The following is a 25,970-nucleotide window of genomic DNA, read 5'->3' as shown; positions in this document are numbered from 1 at the left end:
ATTTTTGGGGAACCTGCTGATGAATGATTCCAAACTTTGAAAAATAGACAAAGCCCAGGAATTTGGTTGGTCTGCATTCTTTGCAAAATTGCACGGGGGACAGGTGGGGGTCTGCCCTCTGCTTTCAACTCTTGACGAAACATTCCCAGTCAAGCATCACAAAGAAATATTTATTTATTGGATTTGTATGCCGCCCTTCTCCGTAGACTCCGTAGACTATTCTACCCGCGTTGGAACACCTACTGCAGAGAAGAAGCCAGTGGCCAGGACCAACCTACCAGGTGAAGAAGCTCAAGAGAAATATTAAGTTGAAGGGCTGAGACTTTGCAGGGAAGCTAACCCAAGTTTGGGACAAGCCATAATGCCATTGAAACCCAATATGAGCCGTTATTTATTTTACCCAATATACTCAGAGACCTGGACAGCTTACAGATATAGAAATAGAGATGAGGTCAATTTTATATCTGCAGGGATGATGTTCCACAGGGAGGGAGCCACCACAGAGAAGACCCTTTGTCTTGGTCCCTCTAGATGGACCTGGAACTATTGAACGATTACACTTTGCTCCAGCTAGTAGTATGCTAGTAGCAATGGATGAGTGATAGATGAATGTTTTTAATGTTTTTTTAAAAATATTTTGGAGTTTTAAATTTTGTGTCTTTGTTTAATTCTGTACGCCGCCCTGGGTCCATTAGGAGAAGGGTGGCCTATAAATAATAATAATAATAATAATAATAATAATAATAATAGGAAGGGGGGGAGGAGGAGGAGGAGGAGGAGGAGAAGAAGAAGAAGCTTCTCAAGGTGAAGCAAACCAAGGATCAGTACAGAAAATCTATAACTCAATGTCATATGAACAGCTGGCGGAACATTGATTGATGACCCCAAACCTGGCGGCATAAATAATAATAATAATAATAATAATTATTATTATTATTGTTGTTGTTGTTATTATTATTATTTATTAGATTTGTATGCCACGCATCTCCACATATTCGGAGCGGCTCACAACAATAATAATAACAATGTGACAATGTAACAAATCTAATATCATTTAAAACCATGCAACACAAGCATACCATACATAAAACTATATAAGCCTGGGGGAGATATCTCAATTCCCCCATGCCTGATGATACAGGTGGGTCTTAAGCAATTTACAAAAGACAAGGAGGGTGGGGTCTTTTCTGATCTCTGTGAGGAGTTGATTCCAGAGGGCCGGGGCCGCTACAGAGAAGGCTCTTCCCCTGGGTCCCGCCAGACGACATTGTTTCGTCGAAGGGACCCAGAGAAGGCCAACTTTATGGGACCTTATCGGCCTCTGGGATTTGAATACATTTTCAAATTCTTACAAAAGGCAAGGAGGGTGGGGGCAGTACGAATCTCCGGGGGAAGCTGATTCCAGAGGGCCGGGCCCCCCAAAGAAAAGGCCCTTCCCCTAGTGCCCGCCAAATGACATTGTTTAGTCAAGGCTGACTCTGTGGGACCAAACCGGCTGCTGGGATCCATGCGGCAGAAGTCCACCCATTCTGGAAAATGTCCTTTGGCTCCTGAGTTTGATCCAAAAACCCAGGTGGGTCTGAAAAGTTATAATTTTGATGATTGCTTCACCTGCCTGATAGACACAGCTGGTAACTGAAAACTGTTCTTCCCCTCCAATCACAAACTGCTTCGACCACATTCTGCAGAAGTGTTTAAAGAGGGTGGGGTTTAACAGTCTTTATCTTCACATTTCTGCAGCCCGGCTTATAAAGCTTAGCGCTGGACAAGGGTTCGGCAAAGGCGCCAGCCGATGCCTGCGGTCCCCTGCGCCACCCCTGGGCCAGGCTTTCGTTTCTCGTTGGCAAATGGCTCTGCTGGATTTCCTTTCTTCGCTCCCTGCCTCTGTCGTTCTGCTTTTTTGCCTGTTGCTTTTTGCATCCTCTTATTTGCCGGCTGTCTTTCAAAAATCGTCTTTAAAGCTGCCGCCCGGCCCTTGGCCGCTCCCCATCATTGGACACCTTCACTTGCTCGATTTTAAAAGGCAGGATAAGTCCTTGCTGAAGGTAGGAGAAGGGAGAGAGAGAGAGAGAGAAAGGAAGAGAGAGAGAAAGGAAAGAGAGAGAGAAAGAAAGAGAGAGAGAGAAAGAGGAGAGAAAGGAAGAAAGAAAGAGAGAGAGAGAGAAAGAGAGAGAACGAGGGGAAAGGAAGAGAGAGAAAGAGAGAGAGAGATGAGAGAAAGGAAGAGAGAGAGAGAGAGAAAGAGGAGAGAAAGGAAGAGAGAGAGAGAAAGAGAAAGGAAGAGAGAGAAAGAGAGAGCAAGAGAAAGAGGAGAGAAAAGGAGAAAGAAAGACAGGTGAGAAAGAGAGAGAACAGATAGAAGAGAGAGAGAAAGGGGAGGAGGAGAGAGAAAAGAGAGAGAGAAAGGGGAGGAGGAGAGAGAAAAGAGAGAGAGAAAGAGGAGAGAAAAGGAGAGAGAAAAGGGGAGAGAACAAAGAGAACAGAGAGAGAAAAAGGAGAGAAAGGGAGAGAGAGAAAGGAAGAGGGAGAAAGAGAAGAGAGAGAGAGAAAAGGAGAGAAATGGAGAAAAGAGAGAAAAAGAGGGGGGGAGAGAGAGAGAGAAAGGAGAGAGAGAGAGAGAGAAGGAGGGCTGATAGATTCTCGGGGCAAATTCCAGAGTTTTCCCTCCTTAGGATGCTAAAATCCATTTTTCCCCACTTCCAGGATGCCTAGTTTTAAACCAGCGGATTCCACAGTGCTCTGCCGGAATGCAGAATGTTGAATTCTGCCTGGGTTTGTTCAGTGTTTGCTTTGTCAAGTTTTGCTTGGGGCGAAACAAAACGGGTGCTTCGTCCGTCCATCCATCCATCCATGTGTTTGTGTGTTTCATTTAACTCTTGACTTTGAAATCCCTTAGACATGAATGCCTGGCTTGAGTCTTCTTCTCTTGCTCCCCAATATTTACGGGGGGTTTTGTCTTCAACAAGTGCTTGGTAGACAGTGTATTTGTCTGGGTTAATATACTTTGCACACAGTTCTACTGACTTCAATAGCAGGCTAGGATGGGAGTTGTAGTCTATGACCTTTATAGAGTGCCAAGGCAAGAATGGAGTTATTGTTTATGTATTTTTTTTAAGGCTGCAACTCCTAAAAGAGCGAGAGAGAAATCTTTTTTCAAGCTCCGCTTGGTCTATCAATGCTAGGTGTGGCAGTTATTGGCTGGCAATGCCATTGTGGGATGCATTCATACATACTTATTAACCCGAGAAAACCTGTTTGCTCTTAAGAGGAAGGGGTAGATCTCATGCCTGGGAGTTGGAATTTTTAAAAAAAATCAGAATTGTTCTAAAGTTCAGCAGCCCAAAGCAGGTAGGTCACTGTAAAAGGAGTAAACTATAAACCTTCCAGTATTGACTTCTGAAAGGTATTGCAAAGGGTGTGACTTTTGCAAGTATGTGGGCCTGTTAAAGTAAACTCTAATTGTTGATAGACCCCAAGATAGATCTTGCTATCGCAGTGAAACTGCTATTTCCTAATTTTTGAGAGTTGTATATATGGCTACATCTTTAACAATGGCCCTTTGAGACATGGGCATGGTAATCAATAAACCTCTTATTAGGGTTGGTCTCACAGTCAGACAGATGTTTAGATGGGATTCTTGGTATTTTTCTTTCCAAGGAACTGGGATAGACAGAGGTGCATGTTTGATGGTGTTACAGATATTGTCGGAGGATGTAAGCTGTTCCAAGCAAAACTGCCTTTTGCAATTGACCGACGGGGATTTTGTCAATGCAGATGGTGTTCAAGGAATGCTCAGTTATTAGCATCGGGTAGTGATTGAGGGGTAGTGATTTCTGACAGTCTCAAAATGGGTGAAGCAGTAGGGAAAGCAAGTAGAATGCTTGGCTGCATAGCTAGAGGTATAACAAGCAGGAAGAGCGAGATTGTGATCCCGCTGTATAGAGCGCTGGTGAGACCCCATTTGGAATAATACTGTGTCCAGTTCTGGAGACCTCAGCTACAAAAAGATATTGACAAAATTGAACGGGTCCAAAAATGGGCTACAAAAATGGTGGAAGGTCTTAAGCATAAAACTTATCAAGACTTAATGAATTCAATCTGTATAGTCTGGAGGACAGAAGGAAAAGGGGGGACAGGATCGAAACATTTAAATATGGTTAAATAGGATTCAGGAGGGAAGTGTTTTTAATAGGAAAGTGAACACAAGAACAAGGGGGCACAATCTGAAGTTAGTTGGGGGAAAGATCAGAAGCAACGTGAGAAAATATTATTTTATTGAAAGAGTAGTAGATGTTTGAAACAAACTTCCAGCAGACGTGGTTGGCAAATCTACAGTGACTGAATTTAAACATGCATGGGATAAACATAGATCCATCCTAAGATAAAATAGTATAAGGGCAGACTAGATGGACCAGGAGGTCTTTTTCTGCTATCAATATTCTACATTTCTATGTTTCTATCATGACTTGTCACCGATCAACCAGATGTTTAGACTGGATTTGACATCTTTGTCCATCTGTTCAGTCCTTGCCATGGCCCTGGGAGAGGCAGATGTTTGGATGTTTGATGGTGTTATAGGTCCCATCGCAGGATATTAAGCTGTTCCAAGCAAAGCTGCCTTTTGTAATTGACTGATGGGGATTTGGTCAATGCCGATGGTCTTCAAGGGATTCTCCAGTTGTTTTGGGATTGCACCCAAGGTACCAATGGCTGTTGGGAACTTCCTTTGCTTTCTTTTGACACAGACGTTCCATTTCTATTGGCTCTCTTTCAGCTTGCGGAAAAATACGGACCCGTCTTCACTCTCTATTTCGGGTTCAAGAAAGTGGTGGTGTTGACAGGCTACGAAGCAGTGAAGGATGCTCTTGTGAACTACACCGAGGAATTTGTGGACAGGCCCTCCATACCTATATTTGAGCAAATTCAGCATGGAAATGGTAAATACTCACTGCCTCTCCTTTAAAGCCCTGCATGGCATTGGACCAGATTACCTCCGGAACCGCCTGCTACCGCACGAATCTCAGCGACCGATAAGGTCCCACAGAGTTGGCCTTCTCCGGGTCCCGTCGACTAAACAATATTGTTTGGCGGGCCCCAGGGGAAGGGCCTTCTCTGTGGCGGCCCCGGCCCTCTGGAACCAACTCGCCCCGGAGATTAGAACTGCCCCCACCCTCCCTGTCTTTTGTAAACTACTCAAGACTCACTTATACCGCCAGGCATGGGGGAATTGAGATATTCCTTCTCCGTAGGCCATTACAATTTATGCATGGTATGTTTGTGTGTATGTTTGGTTTTATAATAAGGGTTTTTAGTTGTTTTAGTATTGGATTGTCACATGCTGTTTTTATCATTGTTGTTAGCCGCCCCGAGTCTACAGAGAGGGGCGGCATATAAATCCAATAAATAATAATAATAATAATAATAATAATAATAATAATAATAATAATAATAATGGAAAACTAAAACACATTGTAACTGGTTACACCAACCTTATTCCCTGGTGGAAGTCAGCATGGCATTGCTAATCATTTATGCTAAAAGCCCCTTTGAAGAACCTCAATAGATACAAAAACTAAACACTTCTGGGCAGGGTGATTTGAGGGAAAACAGATAATAGCTAAACCAGGGTCCCAAAACTTGGCAACTTTAGGACTTGTGAACTTCAACTTCCAGAATTCTGGGAGTTGAAGTCCACGAGTATTAAAGTTGCCAAGTTTGAAGACCTTTGAAGTAGACGGAATCTGTCCAGAAAGGTTGACAGTTTCAATAATAAAACTTAGAGTTCTCAAGTTTGGAGACCTGAGAATTTGAGAACCTGCTCTAGATTTTACTAAATGCAATTCCCGCCATTGTCCAACTGCAGTTGAGCTGGGTTTGAACTCCTGGGAGTTACCGTTTTGATCAACAAGTGGAGAATCCCCAATTTCCTAGTTACTCTTTCCCACTTGAATGGCTTGTATCCAAGCTGTATCTTGGTTGACTTCTCATCTGAAATTTCTCCCTCCTCTTTGTGGGATCCTTGGTGCTCTCAGAGCTGGGTTATTTTCTTGCAAATGTTTGCGGAGTTTGCATACCTACATTTCTTAAACTTCACAGGAATAGAAGGTAGAATATAGGAGAAGAGCAGGCAGCACTGAAGGTGGAGTTAAGAACGTTTAGTGTCCTTAAGTTGCCACAAGTGATCAAAATCAAACTACTCTTGAATTCCATTGACCCTTATCTGGGGCCAATTTGAACTTTAGCTGACCAGATTTTTATGTATAGGATTTATTTATCTGGAATAAGTCTTCCATGCTATGACTTAAGGCATTGTTTTTCAATCAGTGTGCCGCGAGACATGGTCAGGTGTGCCGCGAAGAAGGAAGCTTAGGTTCCCGTCTCACAACTTTTTGCTGAGAGCAAGAGAGAGAGAGAAAGAGAGAAAGAAAGCAAAAGAAAGAGAAAGAGCTAGAAAGAAAGCAAGAGAGAGAGAAAGAGAGAGAGAGAGAAAGAAACCAAGAGTGAGAGAGAAAGAAAGCAAGAGAGAGAGAGAAAGAAAGCAAGAGAGAGAGAAAGAAACCAAGAGAGAGAAAGAAACCGAGAGAGAGAGGGAGAAAGAAAGAAAGAAAGAGAGACAGAGAGAGAAAAGGATATGAAGTGAGAGAGAAAAAATGAGCAAAAAGGGGAGGAAAAAAGAGAAATGAGAAAATGATTGAGGCAGAGAATGACAAGAAAGAAAGAGAAACAAAAGAGAGAGATAAGTGACTCTTGATTTAAAGCATATGTTAAAAAGCACCCAAAGAATAAGAGAGAAAAAAACCCCAGCCCATACCAGTTTTTGGAAATGGTTGAAGACTGTGTACACACACACACACACACACACACACACACAAGGGTGGGAGGAGACAGGGATGGAATAAGTCAGGAGAGTGTTTTAGAGTGTCATTTTGGTTGGTGGTCTGCCCCAGGATTTTGTAAATGTAAAAAATGTGCCGCGGCTCAAAAAAGGTTGAAAATCACTGACTTAATGGATGGCCCTTTGCCCTTAATAGTAATTTGGGAATACAGTATTAACAACTCTTCTTCAATTGTATCATCTATCTTCCCCAACAGGGGTTTTCTTCTCCACTGGAGAGTTATGGAGGTCCACCCGAAGATTTACGGTATCCACCATGCGCAACCTTGGAGTGGGGAAAAAACACATTGAGGAATGCATCCAGGAAGAGCTCGCTTTTCTGATAGAGCATATTAACTCTTTCCAAGGTGAGTTTCAGACCTCACAAAAGTAAAGTACCCTTAGATTATCTACGGTTGACCTATCCATATTCCTAAGAGGTCAGTAAGGGGCGAATACAAGTGCACTAGAGTGCCTTCCGTCCCCTGTCCTATTGCTCTCCTATATCTCCTATATCTTTCTTCTATTCCTATATCTCTTCTTCTATTCTTTCATTGCTCTCCTATGTCTCCTATTCCTTTCTTCTATTCCTATATCTCTTCTTCTATTCTTTCATTGATATGTTCTATTACTATACCTTCTTTTCTATTCTTTCTTAGATACAGTGATACCTCGTCTTACAAACGCCTCATCATACAAACTTTTCGAGATACAAACCCGGGGTTTAAGATTTTTTTTGCCTCTTCTTACAAACTATTTTCACCTTACAAACCTACCGCTGCCTCTGGGATGCCCCGCCTCCAGACTTCCGTTGCCAGCGAAGCACCCGTTTTTGTGCTGCTGGGATTTCCCTGAGGCTCCCCTCTATGGGAAACCCCACCTCCGAACTTCCGTGTTTTTGTGATGCTGCAGGGGAATCCCAGCAGTGCAAAACAGGTGCTTCGCTGGCAATGGAAGTCCCGAGGTGGGGTTTCCCATGGAGGGGAGCCTCAGGGGAATCCCAGCAGCTCAAAACTAGGCGCCTCGGCTGGCAAAAGGGGTGAATTTTGGGCTTGCACACATTAATCACTTTTCCATTGATTCCTACGGAAAACATTGTTTCGTCTTACAAACTTTTCACCTTAAGAACCTCGTCCCGGAACCAATTAGGTTTGTAAGACAAGGTGTCACTGTATATTGTACTATGAGTATCTCCTCTATAACCTTCATCATGTATTTTACAATGTGTATATAGATATATACCCACTAAAACCCTCATTGTGTATTGTACAAAATCAATCAATCAATCAATCCTTGTTCCAGGAACAAAGCCCCACAGTCTTCTTTAACAAGAGTTATTGATGAGCAAAAGGATAGTTACCAGTATGTCTGCAACTGAGTTATTTCTTAGTAACAACTCATTTTGTCTTCTTGGATATTGTTTCTCAAACGTGGCAACTTTAAAAGGTGTGGACTTCAACTCCCAGAATTCTCCAGCCATCCAGCATGAGGAATTCTGGGAGTTGAAGTCCATATGTCTTAAGACTGCCAAGGTTGGGAAATACCGTACCATTACAAAGGCGCAAGCAACCAATATATATAAATTGCTAGTGCAGTCAGAAGGGGACACGATTGAAGGATTGACTAAATGGTGGCAAAATGAGATACAAGTAGAGGTACAAGAGATGGAAAATATAGTAGAAAATATAAGGAAAATTAAAAATGCAAGAATCAGGGAAATGAGAAGGAAAATATTACATAAGTGGTATTTTACTCCCGTTCAACTCGCACACTTTCAGCAGAAGGTCAGGGGGAATTGTTGGCATGGGTGTCAAGACAAAGGAGTGTTTATTCATATGTTTTGGGAATGCCCAATAGTGCAGGAATTTTGGCAAAAAGTGAAAGAGGATATCAATAGAATGCTAAACATACAATGGACAATCACTAAGGAAATGGCAGTACTAGTAAAAAGCAATGCGATGGGAGAATTTAGAGAAATAAAAAAAGTAGCAATAGAAAGCGCTCAGGCAGTAATAGTTTTGGGCTGGAAGGATGCGACAAAATGGACAATGCAAAATTGGTATAGGTACATGGTGGACCATATTTAATTTGAAATTATGGATAAAAGGATAAATTCGGATAATGAAACGGAGTTGGGACAACTGATGGGACGGTGGGACAAGGTAAGACGATATATGACGAGCAGAATCCGAGACCAAGCTACAAGAAATAAATTGGAATCACTCTATAATATGTAAATAGATATATTGCTCTTGGGTTAAGTGGACTATACAAGAAACACCCCCAATTTGGTGGTGGGGAATGTGTGTGTGTCGGGGTGGTGGGCACAATTCACTATGTACTGTTTTATGTTGTGTGATATAAAAACTGTGAAAAATCAATTTAAAAAATTATTTTTTAAAAAAGTACCATTCTAAGTTGTTAGAGCAAAGCCTTCGTCACTATCTCATGGTGCTTTTATGTCAAATAGGTGGGGCACCTTCAGTGGTGATGGATGGGCTTACAGGTGTCTCTTTACAAAACAGGCTCTAAGCCCTGAACAATCTTGTCTTTAAAAAACCTCCATTGTTGGAGCACCCACAACTTTCCGCTGATACCGGTTCTCCTTATATTCCCTCTGAAGGTGAACCTTTCACTCTGCGAACGTTCAACGCGGCTGCCACCAACATCACTTTTGTTCTGCTGTTCGGGGAACGGTTTGAGTACAACAACCCGACTTTCGTCACTCTTCTAAGACTCATCGATGAAGTGATGTGTCTTCTTGGGTCTCCTGCTTTACACGTAAGCTGGTGTTGCGCCTGCGGTCAGTGGTGGGTTTCACCTTTTTTAAACTACAGGTTCTGTGGGCGTGGCGTGCCTTGGTGGGCGTGCCGGGGAAGGATACTGCAAAAGTCTTCTGCCTTGTGTATCCCAGTGACCAGTTAGGTCCCACAGAGTCGGCCTTCTCCAGATCCTATCAGCCAGACAGCCAAACTTCAGAAGAGAAGGATTTAGGGGTAGTGATTTCTCACCGTCTCAAAATGGGTGAACAGTGCAGTCAGGCGTTAGGGAAGGCGAGTAGAATGCTTGGCTGCATAGCTAGAGGTATAACAAGCAGGAAGAGGGAGATTGTGATCCCGCTGTATAGAGCGCTGGTGAGACCCCATATTGTGTCCAGATTTGGAGACCTCACCTACAAAAAGATATGGATAAAATTAAAGGGGTCCAAAGACAGGCTGCAAAAATGGTGGAAGGTCTTAAGCATAAAACGTGTCAGGAAAGACTTGATGAACTCAATCTGTATAGTCTGGAGGACTGAAGGGAAAGGGGGGACACGATCGAAACATTTAAATATGTGAAAGGGTTAAATAAGGTTCAGGAGGGAAGTGTTTTTAATAGGAAAGTGAACACAAGAACAAGGGGGCACAATCTGAGGTTGGTTGGGGGAAAGATCAGAAGCTACATGAGAAAATATTATTTGACTGAATAGTAAATGCTTGGAACAAACTTCCAGCCGACGTGGTTGGTAAATCTACAGGAACTGAATGTAAACATGCCTGAGATAAACATATATAGCATAAGGGCAGACTAGATGGACCAGGAGGTCTTTTTCTGCCATCAATCTTCTATGATTCTATGTCAACTGCTGAGGCCTAGGGGAAGAGCCTTCTCTGTGGCGGCCCCGGCCCTCTGGAGCAAACTTCCTCCAGAGATATTTACCACCCCCTCCCTCCTGGTCTTTCGTAAAGCCTTAAAAACCTACCTCTGTTGGCGGGCATGTGTGCCATGAGTGATGACACTGTCTCCGGACGATACTAGATATGATTGGACTGGATGAATGTGTATGAGTTTACATGGGGTCTTTTAAAACTTTTTAGCAAATTTCCATATTTTTTTTACAGTTATTTAGATTTCTTACCTATTGTTGTATTCTATGTTGTGCGCCGCCCTGATTCGCCTGGAAAATGGTGGCATAGAAATCTAATCAAATAAATAAAAACAATAAATTAAATAAAAATTTATCATCTGCAAGCTCTGGATCTTAATGGTCTCTTTTGGAAGCAGAGGTGTATTGTCCTTCGTCTTTCTTATATTTCTCTCCTCTGTTTTTCCTGCCTTTCGGTCTGACCAGCTGTTCAACTTCTATCCATTCCTGGGATTTCTCTTCAAAGTGCACAAGACTTTGCTGCGGAAGATCGAAGAGGTCCGCGTGGTTATCAGAGATTACGTCAAGAGTAGCCGACAAGATCTCAACAGCAACAGCTTCAGGAGCTACACAGAGGCTTTAGTCTTAAAGCAGGAACAGGTGGGACCGACTCGAGCGACAGGGCTCACAAACAGGGTGGTGGGTCTACATAGGGGTCACATTATGTGCATCGCCCAGAATTGATCTCATATGTCCAGGGAAGGGCGGCAAACATTCTTTTATTTTTAAAAGTAAACTTTATTGATTTTCTTAAAATTGACAAACACACATTTAGCATAAAATTGGGGTTGCAAATACGCCGCTTGTTCAGGAAGTCAAATTGCAATACAGAAAAGAGAATACATTATTAATAGGTTAAGTCAACCTATTACTTTAAGTGAAAAGAAGAAATTTTATGTTACCTTATTATAAAAAAACCCATAAACTTCCTATCTAAGCAAAGTACAAACACAAAAATTAAATCCTAACCATACTACTATTGTGCATTTTTAATTCTTCTTTTTGTCTATCCATGTATACACTTTATTCCAAATCACATAAAGTTCAGATTCTTCTTGGTTATTTAACCGTCTTGTCATCATATCCATTTCAGCGCAGTCTAATATTTTCTTAATAACCTCCTCCTCTTTGGGGATATCTTCCCCCTTCCAATTTTGCGCATGTACTATCCTGGCCACTGTCGTTATGTGAATAACTAGATGTAAAATATCTTTCTTATATTTTGGTTTGGTTATACCTAATAAGTAAAATTCCTGAGTTTTTTCTATCTCTTGCTTTATTATTTCTTTTATTATTCTTTCTATCATTTTCCAATATGTCTTAACTTTGCTACAGCTCCACCATTGATGATAATATGAACCTACGGTATTTCAAACATTCTTACTACCACACTGTGGGCATGGCTTATTTTGTGGGTGTGGCTTGATGACCACGTGGGAGTGGCTTGACGACCATGTGACTTGGGGTGGCTTAAAGGTCATGTCATTGGCTTAAAGGTGGCCAACTTGACGTCACTCACGTCAAGGGTTAGGGTTAGGGTGCCTGGCCCCTCCTCGCCTTAAGGAGATACAATTTCCCTCTCTATTTACTATGACTGAACATCCAAAATATACTCTTTAATTCTATGTATAAAGGCCCTATGTGTACATACGTATCACACACAGGCATACAAAAAGATACATTATCTACTACTGTATAAACTGTATGTATATGTACACACACAGAGAGCTCTTCTAAAATTATACAGTGGTACCTCGAGATACGAGTTTAATTCGTTCCTGACCTGGGCTCTTAAGTCGAGCAGCTCTTATCTCGAACGACTTTTCCCCATAGGAATTAATGTAAATAATTTTAATTGGTTCCAGCCCTCAAAAAACTCACAAAGTTAGTCTAAATTATGCAGAAAGACAAGTTTTTAATGAAGAAATGTACATGTACATATAAATGAATAATGAAGTTTCTTTCACTTAACTTGTAAACTTTCTTAAACTTTTAAATTTACATATGTTCAACTTCTCTGCCACCCAATCCTGTAGGACAGAGGTCCCCAACCCTTTTTGCACCAGGGACCGGCTTTAAGCGATCAAGAGAGGAATGGGATAAATGAATGGACGGAGGGTGGGAAGGAAGGAAGGAAAGAGGGAAGGGACAGGAACAGAGGAAGGAAGCAAGGAAACTTATGAAAGGGGAGAGTAAGAGAAGAATGAGTGAAGGGAGGGAGGGAGGGAAGAAGGTGGGAAGGAGAAAGAAAAGAAGAAATAGAGGAAGGGAAGGTAAAAGAGAGAAAGAAAAAGAGCTAACTTCCGCGTTCAGCTTCAGGAGACAGCTGCGAAGCGGCGCGCGTGTTTTAAAAGGTTGCAGCCGGCCTGGGGGGGCTCGGAGGGTGCTGGCAAGCCCCCCAGGCTGGCTGCAAGCCCCCCGAGCCCCCCAGGCCGGCTGCAACCTTTTAAAACACGCGCGCCGCTTCGCAGCTGTCTCCTGAAGCCGAACGCGGAAGTTAGCGTTCGGCTTCAGGAGACAGCTCCTTGGCGCTTGTATCTCGAATTTGGGCTTGTAAGTAGAACAAAAATATCTCTCCCCTCCCAGCTCTTATCTCGAGTTGCTCTTAAGTAGAGCAGCTCTTATGTCGGGGTTCCACTATACACATTTAATAGATAAGCAATAGACACTAGGTATAGCTATAGGAATATGTTGAAGGATTTTTCCTTAAAACAAATTAAAACTGAAATAGAGAGGATACACAAAGAATAAGATTGTGATTTAATGTTTTTCCTTGGAAACACCATTATAGCAAAAATCCCCTTTCTCCATAACCTGGTTCTTCCAGGGATATACTGTTAGCTTTACAGATATTTTTTATTATTATCATCATCATCATCATCATCATCATCATTATTATTATTAATAATAATAATTAGATTAGTATTTACTGCAAGCCCAGAAGAGAAAAAAATAAAAAAATTGCATAACGGACCAAAATTTTTCTACCAGTTCTGCATACCTGACCAAAACCCATAGGAGCCCATCACTGATTCATCTCTCCTCTTCCCTCTCACCCCCTTTCATAGGACATGAACAAAAACCAGAATCTTTTCCATGAAGATAATTTAATTGCGTCCATTCTGGATCTTGTCATGGCTGGGACAGAAACCACGGCCACAACTCTGCAATGGGCTGTCCTACTGGCCATGAGGTATCCGGAGATCCAAAGTGAGTTGTGGCTTTCTGTTGTGGGGTTGTCTAGCTGCAAATTTAGTGGAAGAGAATGGATTGTGAAATGAAAATGGACCGATTGGCTTTCTTTCTTTCTTCTTTCTTTCTTTCTTTCTTTCTTTCTTTCTTTCTTTCTCTTTCTTTCTTTTTCTTTCTTTCTTCCTTCCTTCCTTCCTCCCTCTTTCTTTCCTTCCTTCCTTTCTTCCTTCCTTCTTTCCTTCCTTCCTTCCTTCTTTCCTTCCTTCTTTCCTTCCTTCCTTCCTTCTTTCTTTCTTTCTTTCCTTCCTCCTCCTTCCTTCCTTCCTTCCTTCTTTCTTTCTTTCTTTCTTTCTTTGACCTGTATGCCACCCCTCTCCGTGGACTCAGGACGGCTCACAACATACAGCAAAAAACACAACAGTACATTCTATCCAATTAATATACTAAAAGGTTCTTAAAATTCTAACTTTAAAAGCATTCATTTCCATTCATTCAATAACCACGCAACATTCGTTGGACAGGGGAAGGTCTAATGTCCCCAGGCCTGGCGGCAAAGATGTGTTTTTAAACTATTTCGGAAGGTGAGGAGGGTGGGGGCAGTGCGAATCTCCAGGGGGAGCTGATTCCAGAGAGCTGGGGCCGCCACAGAGAAGGCTCTTCCCCTAGGTCCTGCCAGCCGACGGTGTTTGTCTTTCTCTCTTTTCACCGGGTCGGCTTCAGAGAAGGTCCAGGAGGAGCTCGGGCGAGTGGTGAAGCCGGGCCGCTGGGCCACCTACGAAGACCGACTCCAGATGCCGTTCACCAATGCCGTCATCCACGAAGTGCAACGCTTCATCACCCTCCTGCCCCACGTCCCACGAAGCACCTCCGTGGACACCCACTTCCGGGGCTACTTCCTGCCCAAGGTAACTCCCGCACGGGGAGACCTCGAAACGCCTGGGTTAGCGAGAGGTGGGTGAGGCTAGTTTTGGCCCTGTTTTACGGCCTTTTCTTGCCCCGGTCATTAAGCAGAATAATTAATAATCATAATCATAATTTATTGGATTTGTATGCCGCCCCTCTCCACAGATTTGGGGCAGACCTCCTGGTCCATCTAGTCTGCCCTTATACTATTTCCTGTATTTTATCTTAGGATGGATCTATGTTTATCCCAGGCATGTTTCAATTCAGTGACTGTGGATTTATCTACCACGTCTGCTGGAAGTTTGTTCCAAGGATCTACTACTCTTTCAGTGAAATAATATTTTCTCATGTTGCTTCTGACCTTTCCCCCAACTAACTTCAGATTGTGTCCCCTTGTTCTTGTGTTCACTTTCCTATTAAAAAAACTTCCCTCCTGGACCTTATTTAGCCCTTTGACATATTTAAATGTTTCGATCATGTCCCCCCTTTTCCTTCTGTCCTCCAGACTATACAGATGGAGTTCATTAAGTCTTTCCTGATACGTTTTATGCTTAAGACCTTCCACCATTCTTGTAGCCCGTCTTTGGACCCGTTCAATTTTATCCATTGACCCATTTGAGGCTTTGGTTCCAATCTCCCCTTGTCCTCCAGGGAACGATGGTCATCCCATCATTGACCTCCGTCCTGCTTGACCAGAATCAATGGGAAACCCCCCACAAATTCAACCCCAACCACTTCCTCGATGCCAGTGGGAATTTTGTCAAGAAAGAGGCCTTCGTGCCTTATTCATTAGGTAAGTGAGGTCTTCTTGGGGGCGTTGAGCCTTGGGAGGGTCTTGGGGTCCAACGTGGCAATAACAGTGCTGAAGAGACCCTCCTTCAATCCGGAGCTTTTCTTGCAAGGGTTGTGTGGTCTTTGCACAAAAGTTGTGTCTTTGGGAAACCCTTTTCAGAACACTTTTTTCCAGGCTGGAAGAAGTTCTGACCCCTCCCTCTTCCTCCTCCTTCTTCCTCTTCCTTTCCTCCTCTTCCTTCTTTCTCTTCCCATCCCCTTCCACCTTCTTCTTTTCTTTCTCTTCCTTCTTCTTCTTCTCCTCTTCTTCTTCTCCTCCTCCTTCTTCCTCTTCCTTTCCTCCTCTTCCTCCTTCTTCCTCTTTCTCTCCTCCTTCTTCCTCTTCCTTTCTTCCTCTTCCTTCTTCTTCCTCTCCTCTCCTTTCTCTTTCCTGCCTCCCCCACCTCCTTCTTCTTCCTTTCTTCCTCTTCCTTTTTCTTCCTCTTCCCCTCTTCCCCTTTCCTTTTCCTTTCTTCCTCTTCCTTCTTCTTCCTCTCCTCTTCTTCCTCTTTCCTGCCTCCTCTCCTCTTTCTTCTTCCTTTCCTCTTCTTCCTTCTTCCCCTTCCCCTCCTCCATCTCCTTCTTCCTCTTCTTTCTTCCCCTTCCTTCTTCTTTTCTTCATCTTCCCCTCTTCTCCAACCTTCTTCCTCTTCCTCTCCTCTTCCTTTTCCCACTTTCTTTCTTCCTCTTCCTTCTTCTTCCTATCCTCTTCTTCCTCTTCATCCTCTCCTCCTCCTGTTTTTTCCTCTTCTTTTCTTCCTCTTCCTTCTCCTTCCTCTTCCTCTTCATCCTCTTCCCTTCCTTTCTGCGCCAGCTCAGGAAACTCAAACTGCCCAAGGAGCTGTTGATACAGTTCTACAGAGGAATCATTGAGTCTGTCATCTGCACCTCTATAACTGTCTGGTTTGGTGCTGCAACCCAACAGGACCGACACAGACTTCAGAGGATAATCAGAATTGCAGAAAAAACAATTGCTGCCAACCTGCCTTCCATTGAGGACCTGTATACTGCACGAGTCAAAAAGAGGGCGGGGAAAATATTTACTGACCCCTCACATCCTGGACACAAATTGTTTCAACTCCCACCCTCAAAACGTCGCTACAGAGCACTGCACACCAAGACAACTAGACACAAGAACAGTTTTTTCCCGAACGCCCTCACTCTACTAAACAAATAATTCCCTCAACACTGTCAGACTTTCTACTAAATCTGCACTTCTATTCTACTAGTTTTTTTCATCATTCCTTTCACCCATTTCCTCCCATTTTGACTCTATGACTGTAACTTGTTGCTTATATCCTAAGATTTTTATTAATATTGCTTCTTCATTGCTTATTTGACCCTTATGACAATCATTAAGTGTTGTACCACATGATTCTTGACAAATGTATATTTTATTTTATGTATTCTGAGAGCATATGCACCAGGACAAATTCCTTGTGTGTCCAATCACACTTGGCCAATAAAAATTCTATTCTATTCTATTCTATTCTATTCCTTCTCCTCCCTCTTCATCCTCTTCCTCTCCTCCTCTATCTCCTCCTCTCTCTCTTTTTTTCAACAGGTCGCAGGAACTGCATCGGCGAAAGTCTGGCCAAAACGGAGCTTTTCCTCTTCTTCACGGGCCTTCTGCAGAAATTCACCTTCCGGCCTCCACCTGGGCTTACAGAAACAGACTTGGACCTCAATGTCCCTGAGACGACGTTCACACTAAGACCACAACCGCAGCTGACGTGGGCCGTTCTTCGGGAGTGAAGAAAACGTTGCACGAAAGACAAAAGAAGGACATTCTCTATGTGTATAGGTTTGTGTGTATATTTGTGTGCCTGCATAATCTGTATCTATACACAGGGCTGGGCTGCTGCCCAGATGGTTTGGGGGAATGCAGTGGGGGAGCGAAAATGGAGGAAGGATGAAGGAAGGAAGTGGAAGGAAGGATGAAGGAAATAAGGAAAAGAGGGAGGGACAGAGGAAAGAAGAAAGGAGAAGGAAGGAAGGAAGGAAGGAAGGAGAAGGGAAGAAGGAAAGGTAAAGAAGAAGGAAGGAGGGAAAAGAAGGGGGAGAGGAAAGGACATTACAGCAACTAAGAAACTGGCTTTCATAAAAACTTAACCAGGCAACACTTTCTACACCAGCATATGAACCACAACATCTTTGTAGGTGAGAAGTGAAGTCACCCCAGAGCACCCAATTTGCACCGAAAGATGTTGAAAGAAAATGCAAGACATCTTATTCGGGCAGCCTCGGAGTTCTTCCCGAAAGCGTTTAAAAACCCCAAAGCCGGCGATTCTGCTACAAACCAAAGTGTCTAGGAAAAATATAAGGAGAAAAAAATCTGGAATTAATCCTTTGTGATCTGGGTTTCTGCCTCCCCTTCCTTTCCGAAAGGCTATAATATTCTCTAGAACAGAGGTCTTCATCGCTTGCTGGAGAATTCTGGGAGTTGGAATCCACAAGTCTTAAAGTTGCCAACTTTGGGGACCCCCTGCTCCAGAAAAATAAAATGAATAATGCTTGAAACCTAATGTTTTGCCAGAAACCTAATGTTTTGCCAGAAACCTAATGTTTTGGCAGTCGGCAGGAAGGAGGGTTAAGACTGTGATGTGGAATGGAGCATTTTGGGACGTTCACTTAGGCTGTGGAAGTAGCAAGGGACACCTTAGATTGCCACCTTTGAGTAAGGAATTATTTTGTGAGTGGCCGTTTTAATCATGAAGGCACCTTTGTGCTCAAAATGGGCTTTCAAAGTGAGATGTTTGTTGTCATTTCACTGTTCTGTAACTGCTCACTTCTAGGATGGGGGTGAATTCGATGACCTGCTTGTTTTGAGCCCATTGAGATGGGTATTGTTTGGAGTTTCTTGGAAAATAATAATAATTTAATCATAATAATTTATTAGATTTGTATGCCGCCCCTCTCCGAAGACTCGGGGCGGCTCACAACGATAAAAACAATATTATAATGGCACAAATCTCATATTAAAAAACTAAAAACCCTATCATAATTAAAAACCAAACAGCACATACATACCAAACATAAATTATAATAAGCCTGGGGGAAAGGTGTCTCAGATCCCCCATGCCTTAGCGTATAGGTGGGTCTTAAGTAGTTTACGGAAGACAAGGAGGGTGGGAGCAGTTCTAATCTCCGGGGGGAGTTGATTCCAGAGGGCCGGAGCCACCACAGAGAAGGCTCTTCCCCTGGGGCCCGCCAGACGACATTGTTTAGTCGACGGGACCTGGAGAAGGCCAACTCTGTGGGACCTTATCAGCCGCTGGGATTCGTGCAGTAGCAGGCGTTTCCAAATCCAATCACATGATTGGCAACCCACTCCTACCCAGTCACATGACCATCAAGCCACACCCACAAAATAAATCACGCCCACAGTGTGGTAGTAAAAAATTTGGTAGCCTTTCACTGCATATATGTACAGTATCTATACATAGACATATTAGGGCGGTGTTTGCAACTTTAAGATGTGCAGATGTCAATTCCCAGAATGCCCCAGCCAGCGCATCTTAAAGTGGCCAAGGTTGAAAAAGATTGTGCTGGAATCTAATTCCATAGAATGCTAGATTTAAATTTAAACTGAAGATCACAAAAGAATGAGAGAGATATGTGCCACTCACCTTTGCAAGTATCTGAATGTTATACGATTGTGGATAAAAAGTTTCATGAAAAAGGCCCCGCCCATGGATGATCCGATCCTAGAAATGTGCTTTTTTTTTTCTTACTTTGTGCTAAGATTTCTTTTCTTCCTTTAAAAAATATTTATTGCTACCTACCTACCTACCATTGTGCTTGGATCACAGACAGCTTCTCTGGTAATGGACTTTGAATGTGTGTGCGAGAAGGGTTAGGGGGAGACAGGAACAGTTGCACAAACATAGGAAGAAGTATTGATCACGGCAGGGAGTAATAGGGAATTCTTCAGCATGCATAAACGGGGAGGTTTTGTAGGAGCGTTCTTTGCAGGAGTTATCGTTTGTGGTTTAACAGAGAAAAAGAAACAGATCCAGAATTTTCTCTAAACCAACATCTTGCTTCCTTGGAGAAACTCAGCCTTTGGACAATTGTTTTACGAGAGACTGTAGCTCTTGCAAAAAAAGAGAGTGAGAACCTTTCCTTCAGCCCCGTTTGGAGACATTATTTACAAATCTTGGGGGGATGGGGCATTCATGCGTACCTGACTGCACCCGTAGGAGCCCATCACTAGGTGTGACCCTAAAAGTTACACTAGTGAGAACTCAGGCCTGATCCAGTCCCTGGGGGCGTCTTACATTCTTTGGAATCCATCACAAACTTTTCTAGTTTAGCTTACAAACTAAATTCTGTCTTGCTGGGGACCGTCCCTGATTGACCAGTGGAGTCAGAACAGAACAGCCTCAAGGAAGCCATATATATATATATACTGTATTTACAAGAATTTGTCTCTGTTACTAGTAGAAAGGCATTTGGGAATAATTTATAAGAAGAAAACTGTAAATATATACTACCAGTATGTACACACACACGCGCGCACACACACATGCATACACACACATATATGTCACATGTTTTTTTGCTCAATTTGAAAATTAAGGGAGACTAGGATAGATCTATTTCGGCCTTATTTTGGCCTCATCAGCTAGCCATACCCACTGGGACTTGAACCTGAAACCGTTGCCTTGTAAGGCAGAGAATTATCCTCTAGGCTACAGTATCCAATCCCTTCAGCTATATATATATACATATACATACATACATACATACATACATACATACATACTGGTAGTATATATTTATAGTTTTCTTCTTATAAATTATTCCCAAATGCCTTTCTACTAGTAACAGAGACAAATTCTTGTAAATGACTTTGGGAATGGAAACAAAAGTTGAAAACAGATTTTTGACATCTCCTCCTCCTCTTTTTCTTCTTATTCTTCCTTTTACTCATGTTTTTCCTCCTTTTCTTCTTTCCTCCTCTCTTCTTCTTTCCTCTTCTTCTTTTTTCCTTCACTCTTCTTCTTTCCTCCTCCTCCTCTCCCCCCTCTTCTTCCTCCTCCTCTCTGTGCCCTCCCCCTCTTTTCTTCTATCATAGAATAACAGAGTTGGAAGGGACCTTGAAGGTCTTCTAGTCCAGCCCCCTGGTTAGGCAAGAAACCTATAGTGCTTCAGACAAAGGGTTGTCCAGCATCTTCTTTAAAATATTTCCAGTGTTCGAGCATTCACAACTTCTGGTGGCAAACTGTTCCACTGATTAATTGTTTTAACTGTCAGGAAAATTTCTCCTTAGTTCTAGGTTACTTCTCTCCTTGTTAAGTTTCCACCCATTGCTTCTTTTTTCTACCCTCAGGTGCTTTGGAGAATAGCTTGACTCCCTCTTCTTCCTGGCAACCCCTGAGATATTGGAAGGCTGCTATCCTGTGTCCCCCGGTCCTTCTTTTCATTAAACCAGCCATGCCCAGTTCCTGCAACCGTTCTTCATATGTTTTAGCCTCCAGTCCCTTAATCACATTGGTTGGTCTTCTCAGCACTTTTTCTAATGTCTCAACATCCTTTCTGCATTGTGGCAACCAAAACTGAAGGCAGTATTCCAAGTGTGGCTTTACCAAGGCCTTGTAAAGTGTAATTAATCCTTCACATGATCTTGATTCTATCCCTCTGTTGATGCAACCTAGAACTGTGTTGGCTTTTTTGACATGTGCTGCACATGGCTGGCTGATATTTAAATAGTTGTCCACTAGGACTCCAAGATGCCTCTCACAGATACTACTGTTGAGCAAGGTACTACTACTGTTACTACTACTACTACTATTTCTCCTTCTTCTTCTTCTTCTTCTTCTTCTTCTTCTTCTTCTTCTTCTTCTTCTTCTTCTTCTCCTTCTCTTCCTTCTTCCTCCTCCTCCTCCTCCTCCTTCTTCTTCTTCCTTCTTCTTCTTCTTCTTCTTCTTCCTTCTTCTTCCTCTTCTCCTCCCTTCTTCTTCTTCTTCTTCTTCTTCTTCTTCTTCTTCTTCTTTCCTCTTTCTTCTTCTTCTCATCATCATACTGAATTTCAGCCACAGGAATTTCCGTTCCAGCTTCCCCTGGAGGGCCACCTCAATACTCTGGGGGGTTTCAGATGACAATTTTTAGAGCCCACGGCTTCCCTGACACGGTTGGTTGCCTTCCTTGATTGAATCAGAAAATGTTCAGTCTTTCTCACATCAAGGCTTTGGGCCTCTGCAAATGCTCGGGAGGAAGTAGGTTGGGTTGGCAGTGGATTGTGCCCGAGAACATTCTATTGTCTGAGATTTAAAAAAAACAGAACAATACCCCTGCATTTGTAGGGGCCATGCCTTAAAATGACCACCGCCGGACTTGCAACTGGAAAATATACAGGAAGGGTTTAGAAATTTGGAAGAAAAAAGAAAAGAACCCATTGCTTTTGAGTTACTTTAGCAATTTTAGGGTATAGGACTAATTTTACAACTGAGAAAGTATATAGCTAAATGGTTCAAGTCTACATTGTGGAATTCTGTGGATGTAAATCCCTGGATTAAGGGTGTTAGTGTATAGAATAAGATATCATATCACATACACAACTGTTTCCAGCAGTTAATTCCATCTTCAATCCAAGACAATATCTCAGGGGTTGCCACAAAGGAGAAGGAGTCAACCTATTCTCCAAAGGGTAGAACAAGAAGCAATGGGTGAAAACTAAACTTAAGGAGAGAAGCAACTTAGAACTAAGGAGAAATTTTCTGACAGTTAGAAGAATGAATCAGTGGAACTGCTTGCCACCAGAAGTTGCGAATCCTCCAACCCTGGAAGCTTTTAAGAAGATGTTGGATAACCCTCTGACTGAAGTAATGTAGGGTTTCCTGCCTAAGCAGGTGATTGGACTATAAGACCTCCAAGGTCCCTTCCAATTCTGTTGTTATTATTATTATTGGAATAGAGCAGCCTTCTTTACTTTAAGATGTGTGGACTTCAGCTCCCAGAATTCCCTGCACTAACCATTACACCAGGCCTTGTAAACATTTAGACCAGGGGTCGGCAACCTTAAACACTCAAAGAGCCATTTCCCCAAGTGCATTATTTTACATTTGGAAACATTAAACTGCAGTTTCCATTGCTTTGACCAGTTATCTAGTAAGGCTAAATCATTTGCCATATTATAGACGCCTCCAGGAATATCAACCCTATCTTCTCTACCACAATTAGCAAGAAGCTTTTTTAGGGTTAGTTGTTCCTTTATAGAAGTGAGGGAAACCCCAGTGATGTACGACAAGGTGTTTAACCATTGTTGTAACCCTTGCTGTAAATCCATCAACTGCCCAGAAAAAAAACCCCCTCTCTTTGTTTTCAAAATGTATCATTGAAACCTGATTTTGCAGCAACAATTGAAGAGCAGAACAAATAACTTATCCAATGACGCACAGTGAGTTTCTCTCCATCTGAGTGTTTTAACCCCATTTATGCAATAAATCAAAGGGGCAGAACAACATGAGGACAGTGGATGCAACAGGGTTCGTCTTTGAAAAGATGGCGCGGACTCCAAAGATACGTTTCTAAATGGCATTGGGCAACCAACCGGCATTACAAAATGAACTACACTGCTCAAAAAAATAAAGGGAACACTCAAAGAACACATCCTAGATCTGAATGAATGAAATATTCTCATTGAATACTTTGTTCCGTACAAAATTGAATGTGCACAACAGCAGGTGAAATGGATTGTCAGTGTTGCTTCCTAAGTGGACCGTTTGATTTCACAGAAGTTTGATTGACTTGGAGTTATATTGTGTTGTTTAAGTGTTCCCTTTATTTATTTATTTTTAGCAGTGTATTTATCCTCCATTCAAGGATGCCCGTTAGAACAGGGATGGGTCTGGTCTCTGAGAAATTGCATTTTACATTTCCATTCTAGAAACATAGAAGACTGAGGGCAGAAAAAGACCTCATGGTCCATCTAGTCTGCCCTTATACTATTTCCTGTATTTTATCTTACAATGGATCTATGTTTATCCCAGGCATGTTAAAATTCAGTTACTGTGGATTTACCAACCACGTCTGCTGGAGGTTTGTTCCAAGGATCTACTACTCTTTCAGTAAAATAATATTTTCTCATGTTGCCTTTGATCTTTCCCCCAACTAACTTCAGACTGTGCCCCCTTGTTCTTGTGTTCACTTTCCTATTAAAAACACTTCCCTCCTGAACCTTATTTAACCCTTTCACATATTTAAATGTTTCGATCCTGTCCTTCTGTCCTCCAGACTATACAGATTGAGTTCATGAAGTCTTTCCTGATACGTTTTATACTTAAGACCTTCCACCATTCTTGTAGGACCCTTTGGACCCGTTCAATTTTGTCAGTATCTTTTTGTAGGTGAGGTCTCCAGAACTGAACACAGTACTCCAAATGGGGTCTCACCAGCGCTTTATATAAGGGGATCACAATCTCCCTCTTCCTGCTTGTTATACCTCTAGCTATGCAGCCAAGCATCCTACTTGCTTTTCCTACCGCCCAACCACACTGCTCACCCATTTTGAGACTGTCAGAAATCACTGCCCCTAAATTCTGTATTGCTTTTTTAAAAAATGTGTTTGTATTGATTTTTCACATTTTACATATCATAACATTTCTTTTGAGCAGATCTGCAGCCTTTTATATACATGATTGTTATATTTATACAATGTATACATCATTTTACAGTTATTTTCTAATTTGATATCTTTGTCTCACATTTTGTCTATTGTTAGTCCATTTATACTATTTTCCCCATATTTCGTAATAGTGTGAGTCCTTTTGTGCTCTACGTTCTATGTTTAAATTCTGGGCAATCACATATCTTCTTGCTTAGCAAATTTCTATGGGTGCATTAGGGTTCCTTCAGCATTGCACATATGCAGTCTTAGCAGCTGTTGTGATGCGCAAAGTCAGATGTACTTGGTACTTTTATCGCATTGCCTTTTAAATATACGGTACCTAACAAAGTTCTGGGGTAGATTCTACTGTTATTCCTATTAGATTTTGTATTGTTTTTAGAATAGAATAGAATAGAATTCTTTATTGGCCAAATGTGATTGAACCCACAAGGAATTTGTCTTTGGTTCATATGCTCTCAGTGTACATAAATATATATATATACTGTATATTCATCAAGAATCATAAGGTACAACCCTTAATCATAGTCTGGGTACACTGAACATTTAAATAGGCCTATGAGTTATCCATAACCCAATAATGGTCACTTGGAAAGGGAAGAAGAAAAGAACTAGATGGATGTTGAACCAGGAAGTTTTAAATGAAAAAGAATTTCAACAATATACAAGAAAAGAAATAGATTTTTTTCTTCAAAGAAAATAATAGAGATAACATATCTTTACATACTATATAAGACACAGCTAAAGGGTATTTTAGAGGACCGACAATGACTTACACTGCAAAAAGAAATAGACAAAGGGGAGAATAAAAAAATAAGGAATGGGAAAAGAAACTTCAGAGAGATGAACAAAATAAAAAGATTAAATTGATGATGGATTTGAATAAGCATAAATTAAACAGGTTAGAAAATGAAGAGATTAGCAAGAAAGTTTAAAAGTTCCAAACAATTTTTTTTTGAACACGCTAATAAACCAAAGAGATGGTTAGCATACAAGATGGAAAAAAAAAAGATAGAAAAAACATTTGGAAGATAGTGTGGAGAGGAATAAAAGAAGATAGTATGGACATTTTACAAAGATCTATAGGAACAGGAAAAAATTAAAAATACAAAAATTTAAAAAAATATTAGGAGGAAATGGACATACCCAAAATTTCTGAAAAATATAAGAAATTATTAGAGGAGAAAATAACAATGATGGAATTGACTACAGCAATTAAAAAACTGAAAAATGGCAAGACATCAGGACCAGATGGATTACTGGGAGAAACATATAAAATATTCAAAGAAAATTTTGGAATTGTGATGCTAGAAATTTATAATGAGTTGATATTACGAACTAAAATTACTGGATTCTTGGACAGAAGCACTTATTACTTTGATACTGAAAAAAGAGACTGGTTTACAAAAAAGTTAAAAATTACAGACTGATCTTCTTGTTGAATGTGGACTATAAAATATTTGCTACAATATTAGCAAACAGACTTTAAAAAACTCATTCTGTTCTGTACAGTTCTGTTCTGTTCTATTCTATTCTACCCTACCCTACTCTATTCTATTCTATTCTATTCTATTCTAAACATTGCCAATATACCCCTTGAAAATGTCCAAAGATACTTCACCAGAAGAGCCCTTCACTCCTCCACTCGAAACAGAAGACCCTACGAAAGCAGACTATCAATCCTAGGTCTAGAAAGCTTAGAACTACGTCGCCTAAAACACGATCTAAGTATTGGCCACAAGATCATATGCTGCAACGTTCTACCTGTCAATAACTATTTCAGCTTCAACCGCAACAACACAAGAGCACGCAACAGATTCAAACTTAATATTAACCGCTCCAAACTTGACTGTAAA

General features: G+C 41.7%; 1 protein-coding gene across 1 annotated transcript; it reads left to right on the top strand.

Annotated features, from left to right (window-relative positions):
* Window positions 1-1,847: 1,847 nt before the first annotated feature.
* Window positions 1,848-17,241, top strand: LOC139155563 (cytochrome P450 2W1-like). Its single transcript, XM_070730746.1, has 9 exons — window positions 1,848-2,045; window positions 4,775-4,937; window positions 7,093-7,242; window positions 9,498-9,655; window positions 10,986-11,159; window positions 13,628-13,769; window positions 14,472-14,656; window positions 15,306-15,447; window positions 17,050-17,241. Exons 1-9 carry the CDS (start codon window positions 1,848-1,850, stop codon window positions 17,238-17,240), a joined length of 1,503 nt encoding a protein of 500 aa, XP_070586847.1. The 3' UTR covers window position 17,241.
* The last annotated feature ends 8,729 nt before the right edge of the window (window positions 17,242-25,970 follow it).

This window comes from Erythrolamprus reginae, unplaced genomic scaffold, assembly GCF_031021105.1.
Source record: "Erythrolamprus reginae isolate rEryReg1 unplaced genomic scaffold, rEryReg1.hap1 H_3, whole genome shotgun sequence".
Classification (NCBI taxonomy): Eukaryota; Metazoa; Chordata; class Lepidosauria; order Squamata; family Dipsadidae; genus Erythrolamprus; species Erythrolamprus reginae.
Note: the sequence above shows the minus strand (reverse complement) of the source record. Positions and strands in the feature narration are given on the sequence as shown.

Bases quoted from the DNA above. Each gene is read 5' to 3' on its own strand.
- LOC139155563 (XM_070730746.1), top strand. From the start codon at position 1,848: ATGGCTCTGCTGGATTTCCTTTCTTCGCTCCCTGCCTCTGTCGTTCTG. The intron at 4,938-7,092 runs GTAAATACTCAC...CTTCCCCAACAG, and splicing joins GCAAATTCAGCATGGAAATG to GGGTTTTCTTCTCCACTGGA. The intron at 14,657-15,305 runs GTAACTCCCGCA...CTTGTCCTCCAG, and splicing joins GGGGCTACTTCCTGCCCAAG to GGAACGATGGTCATCCCATC.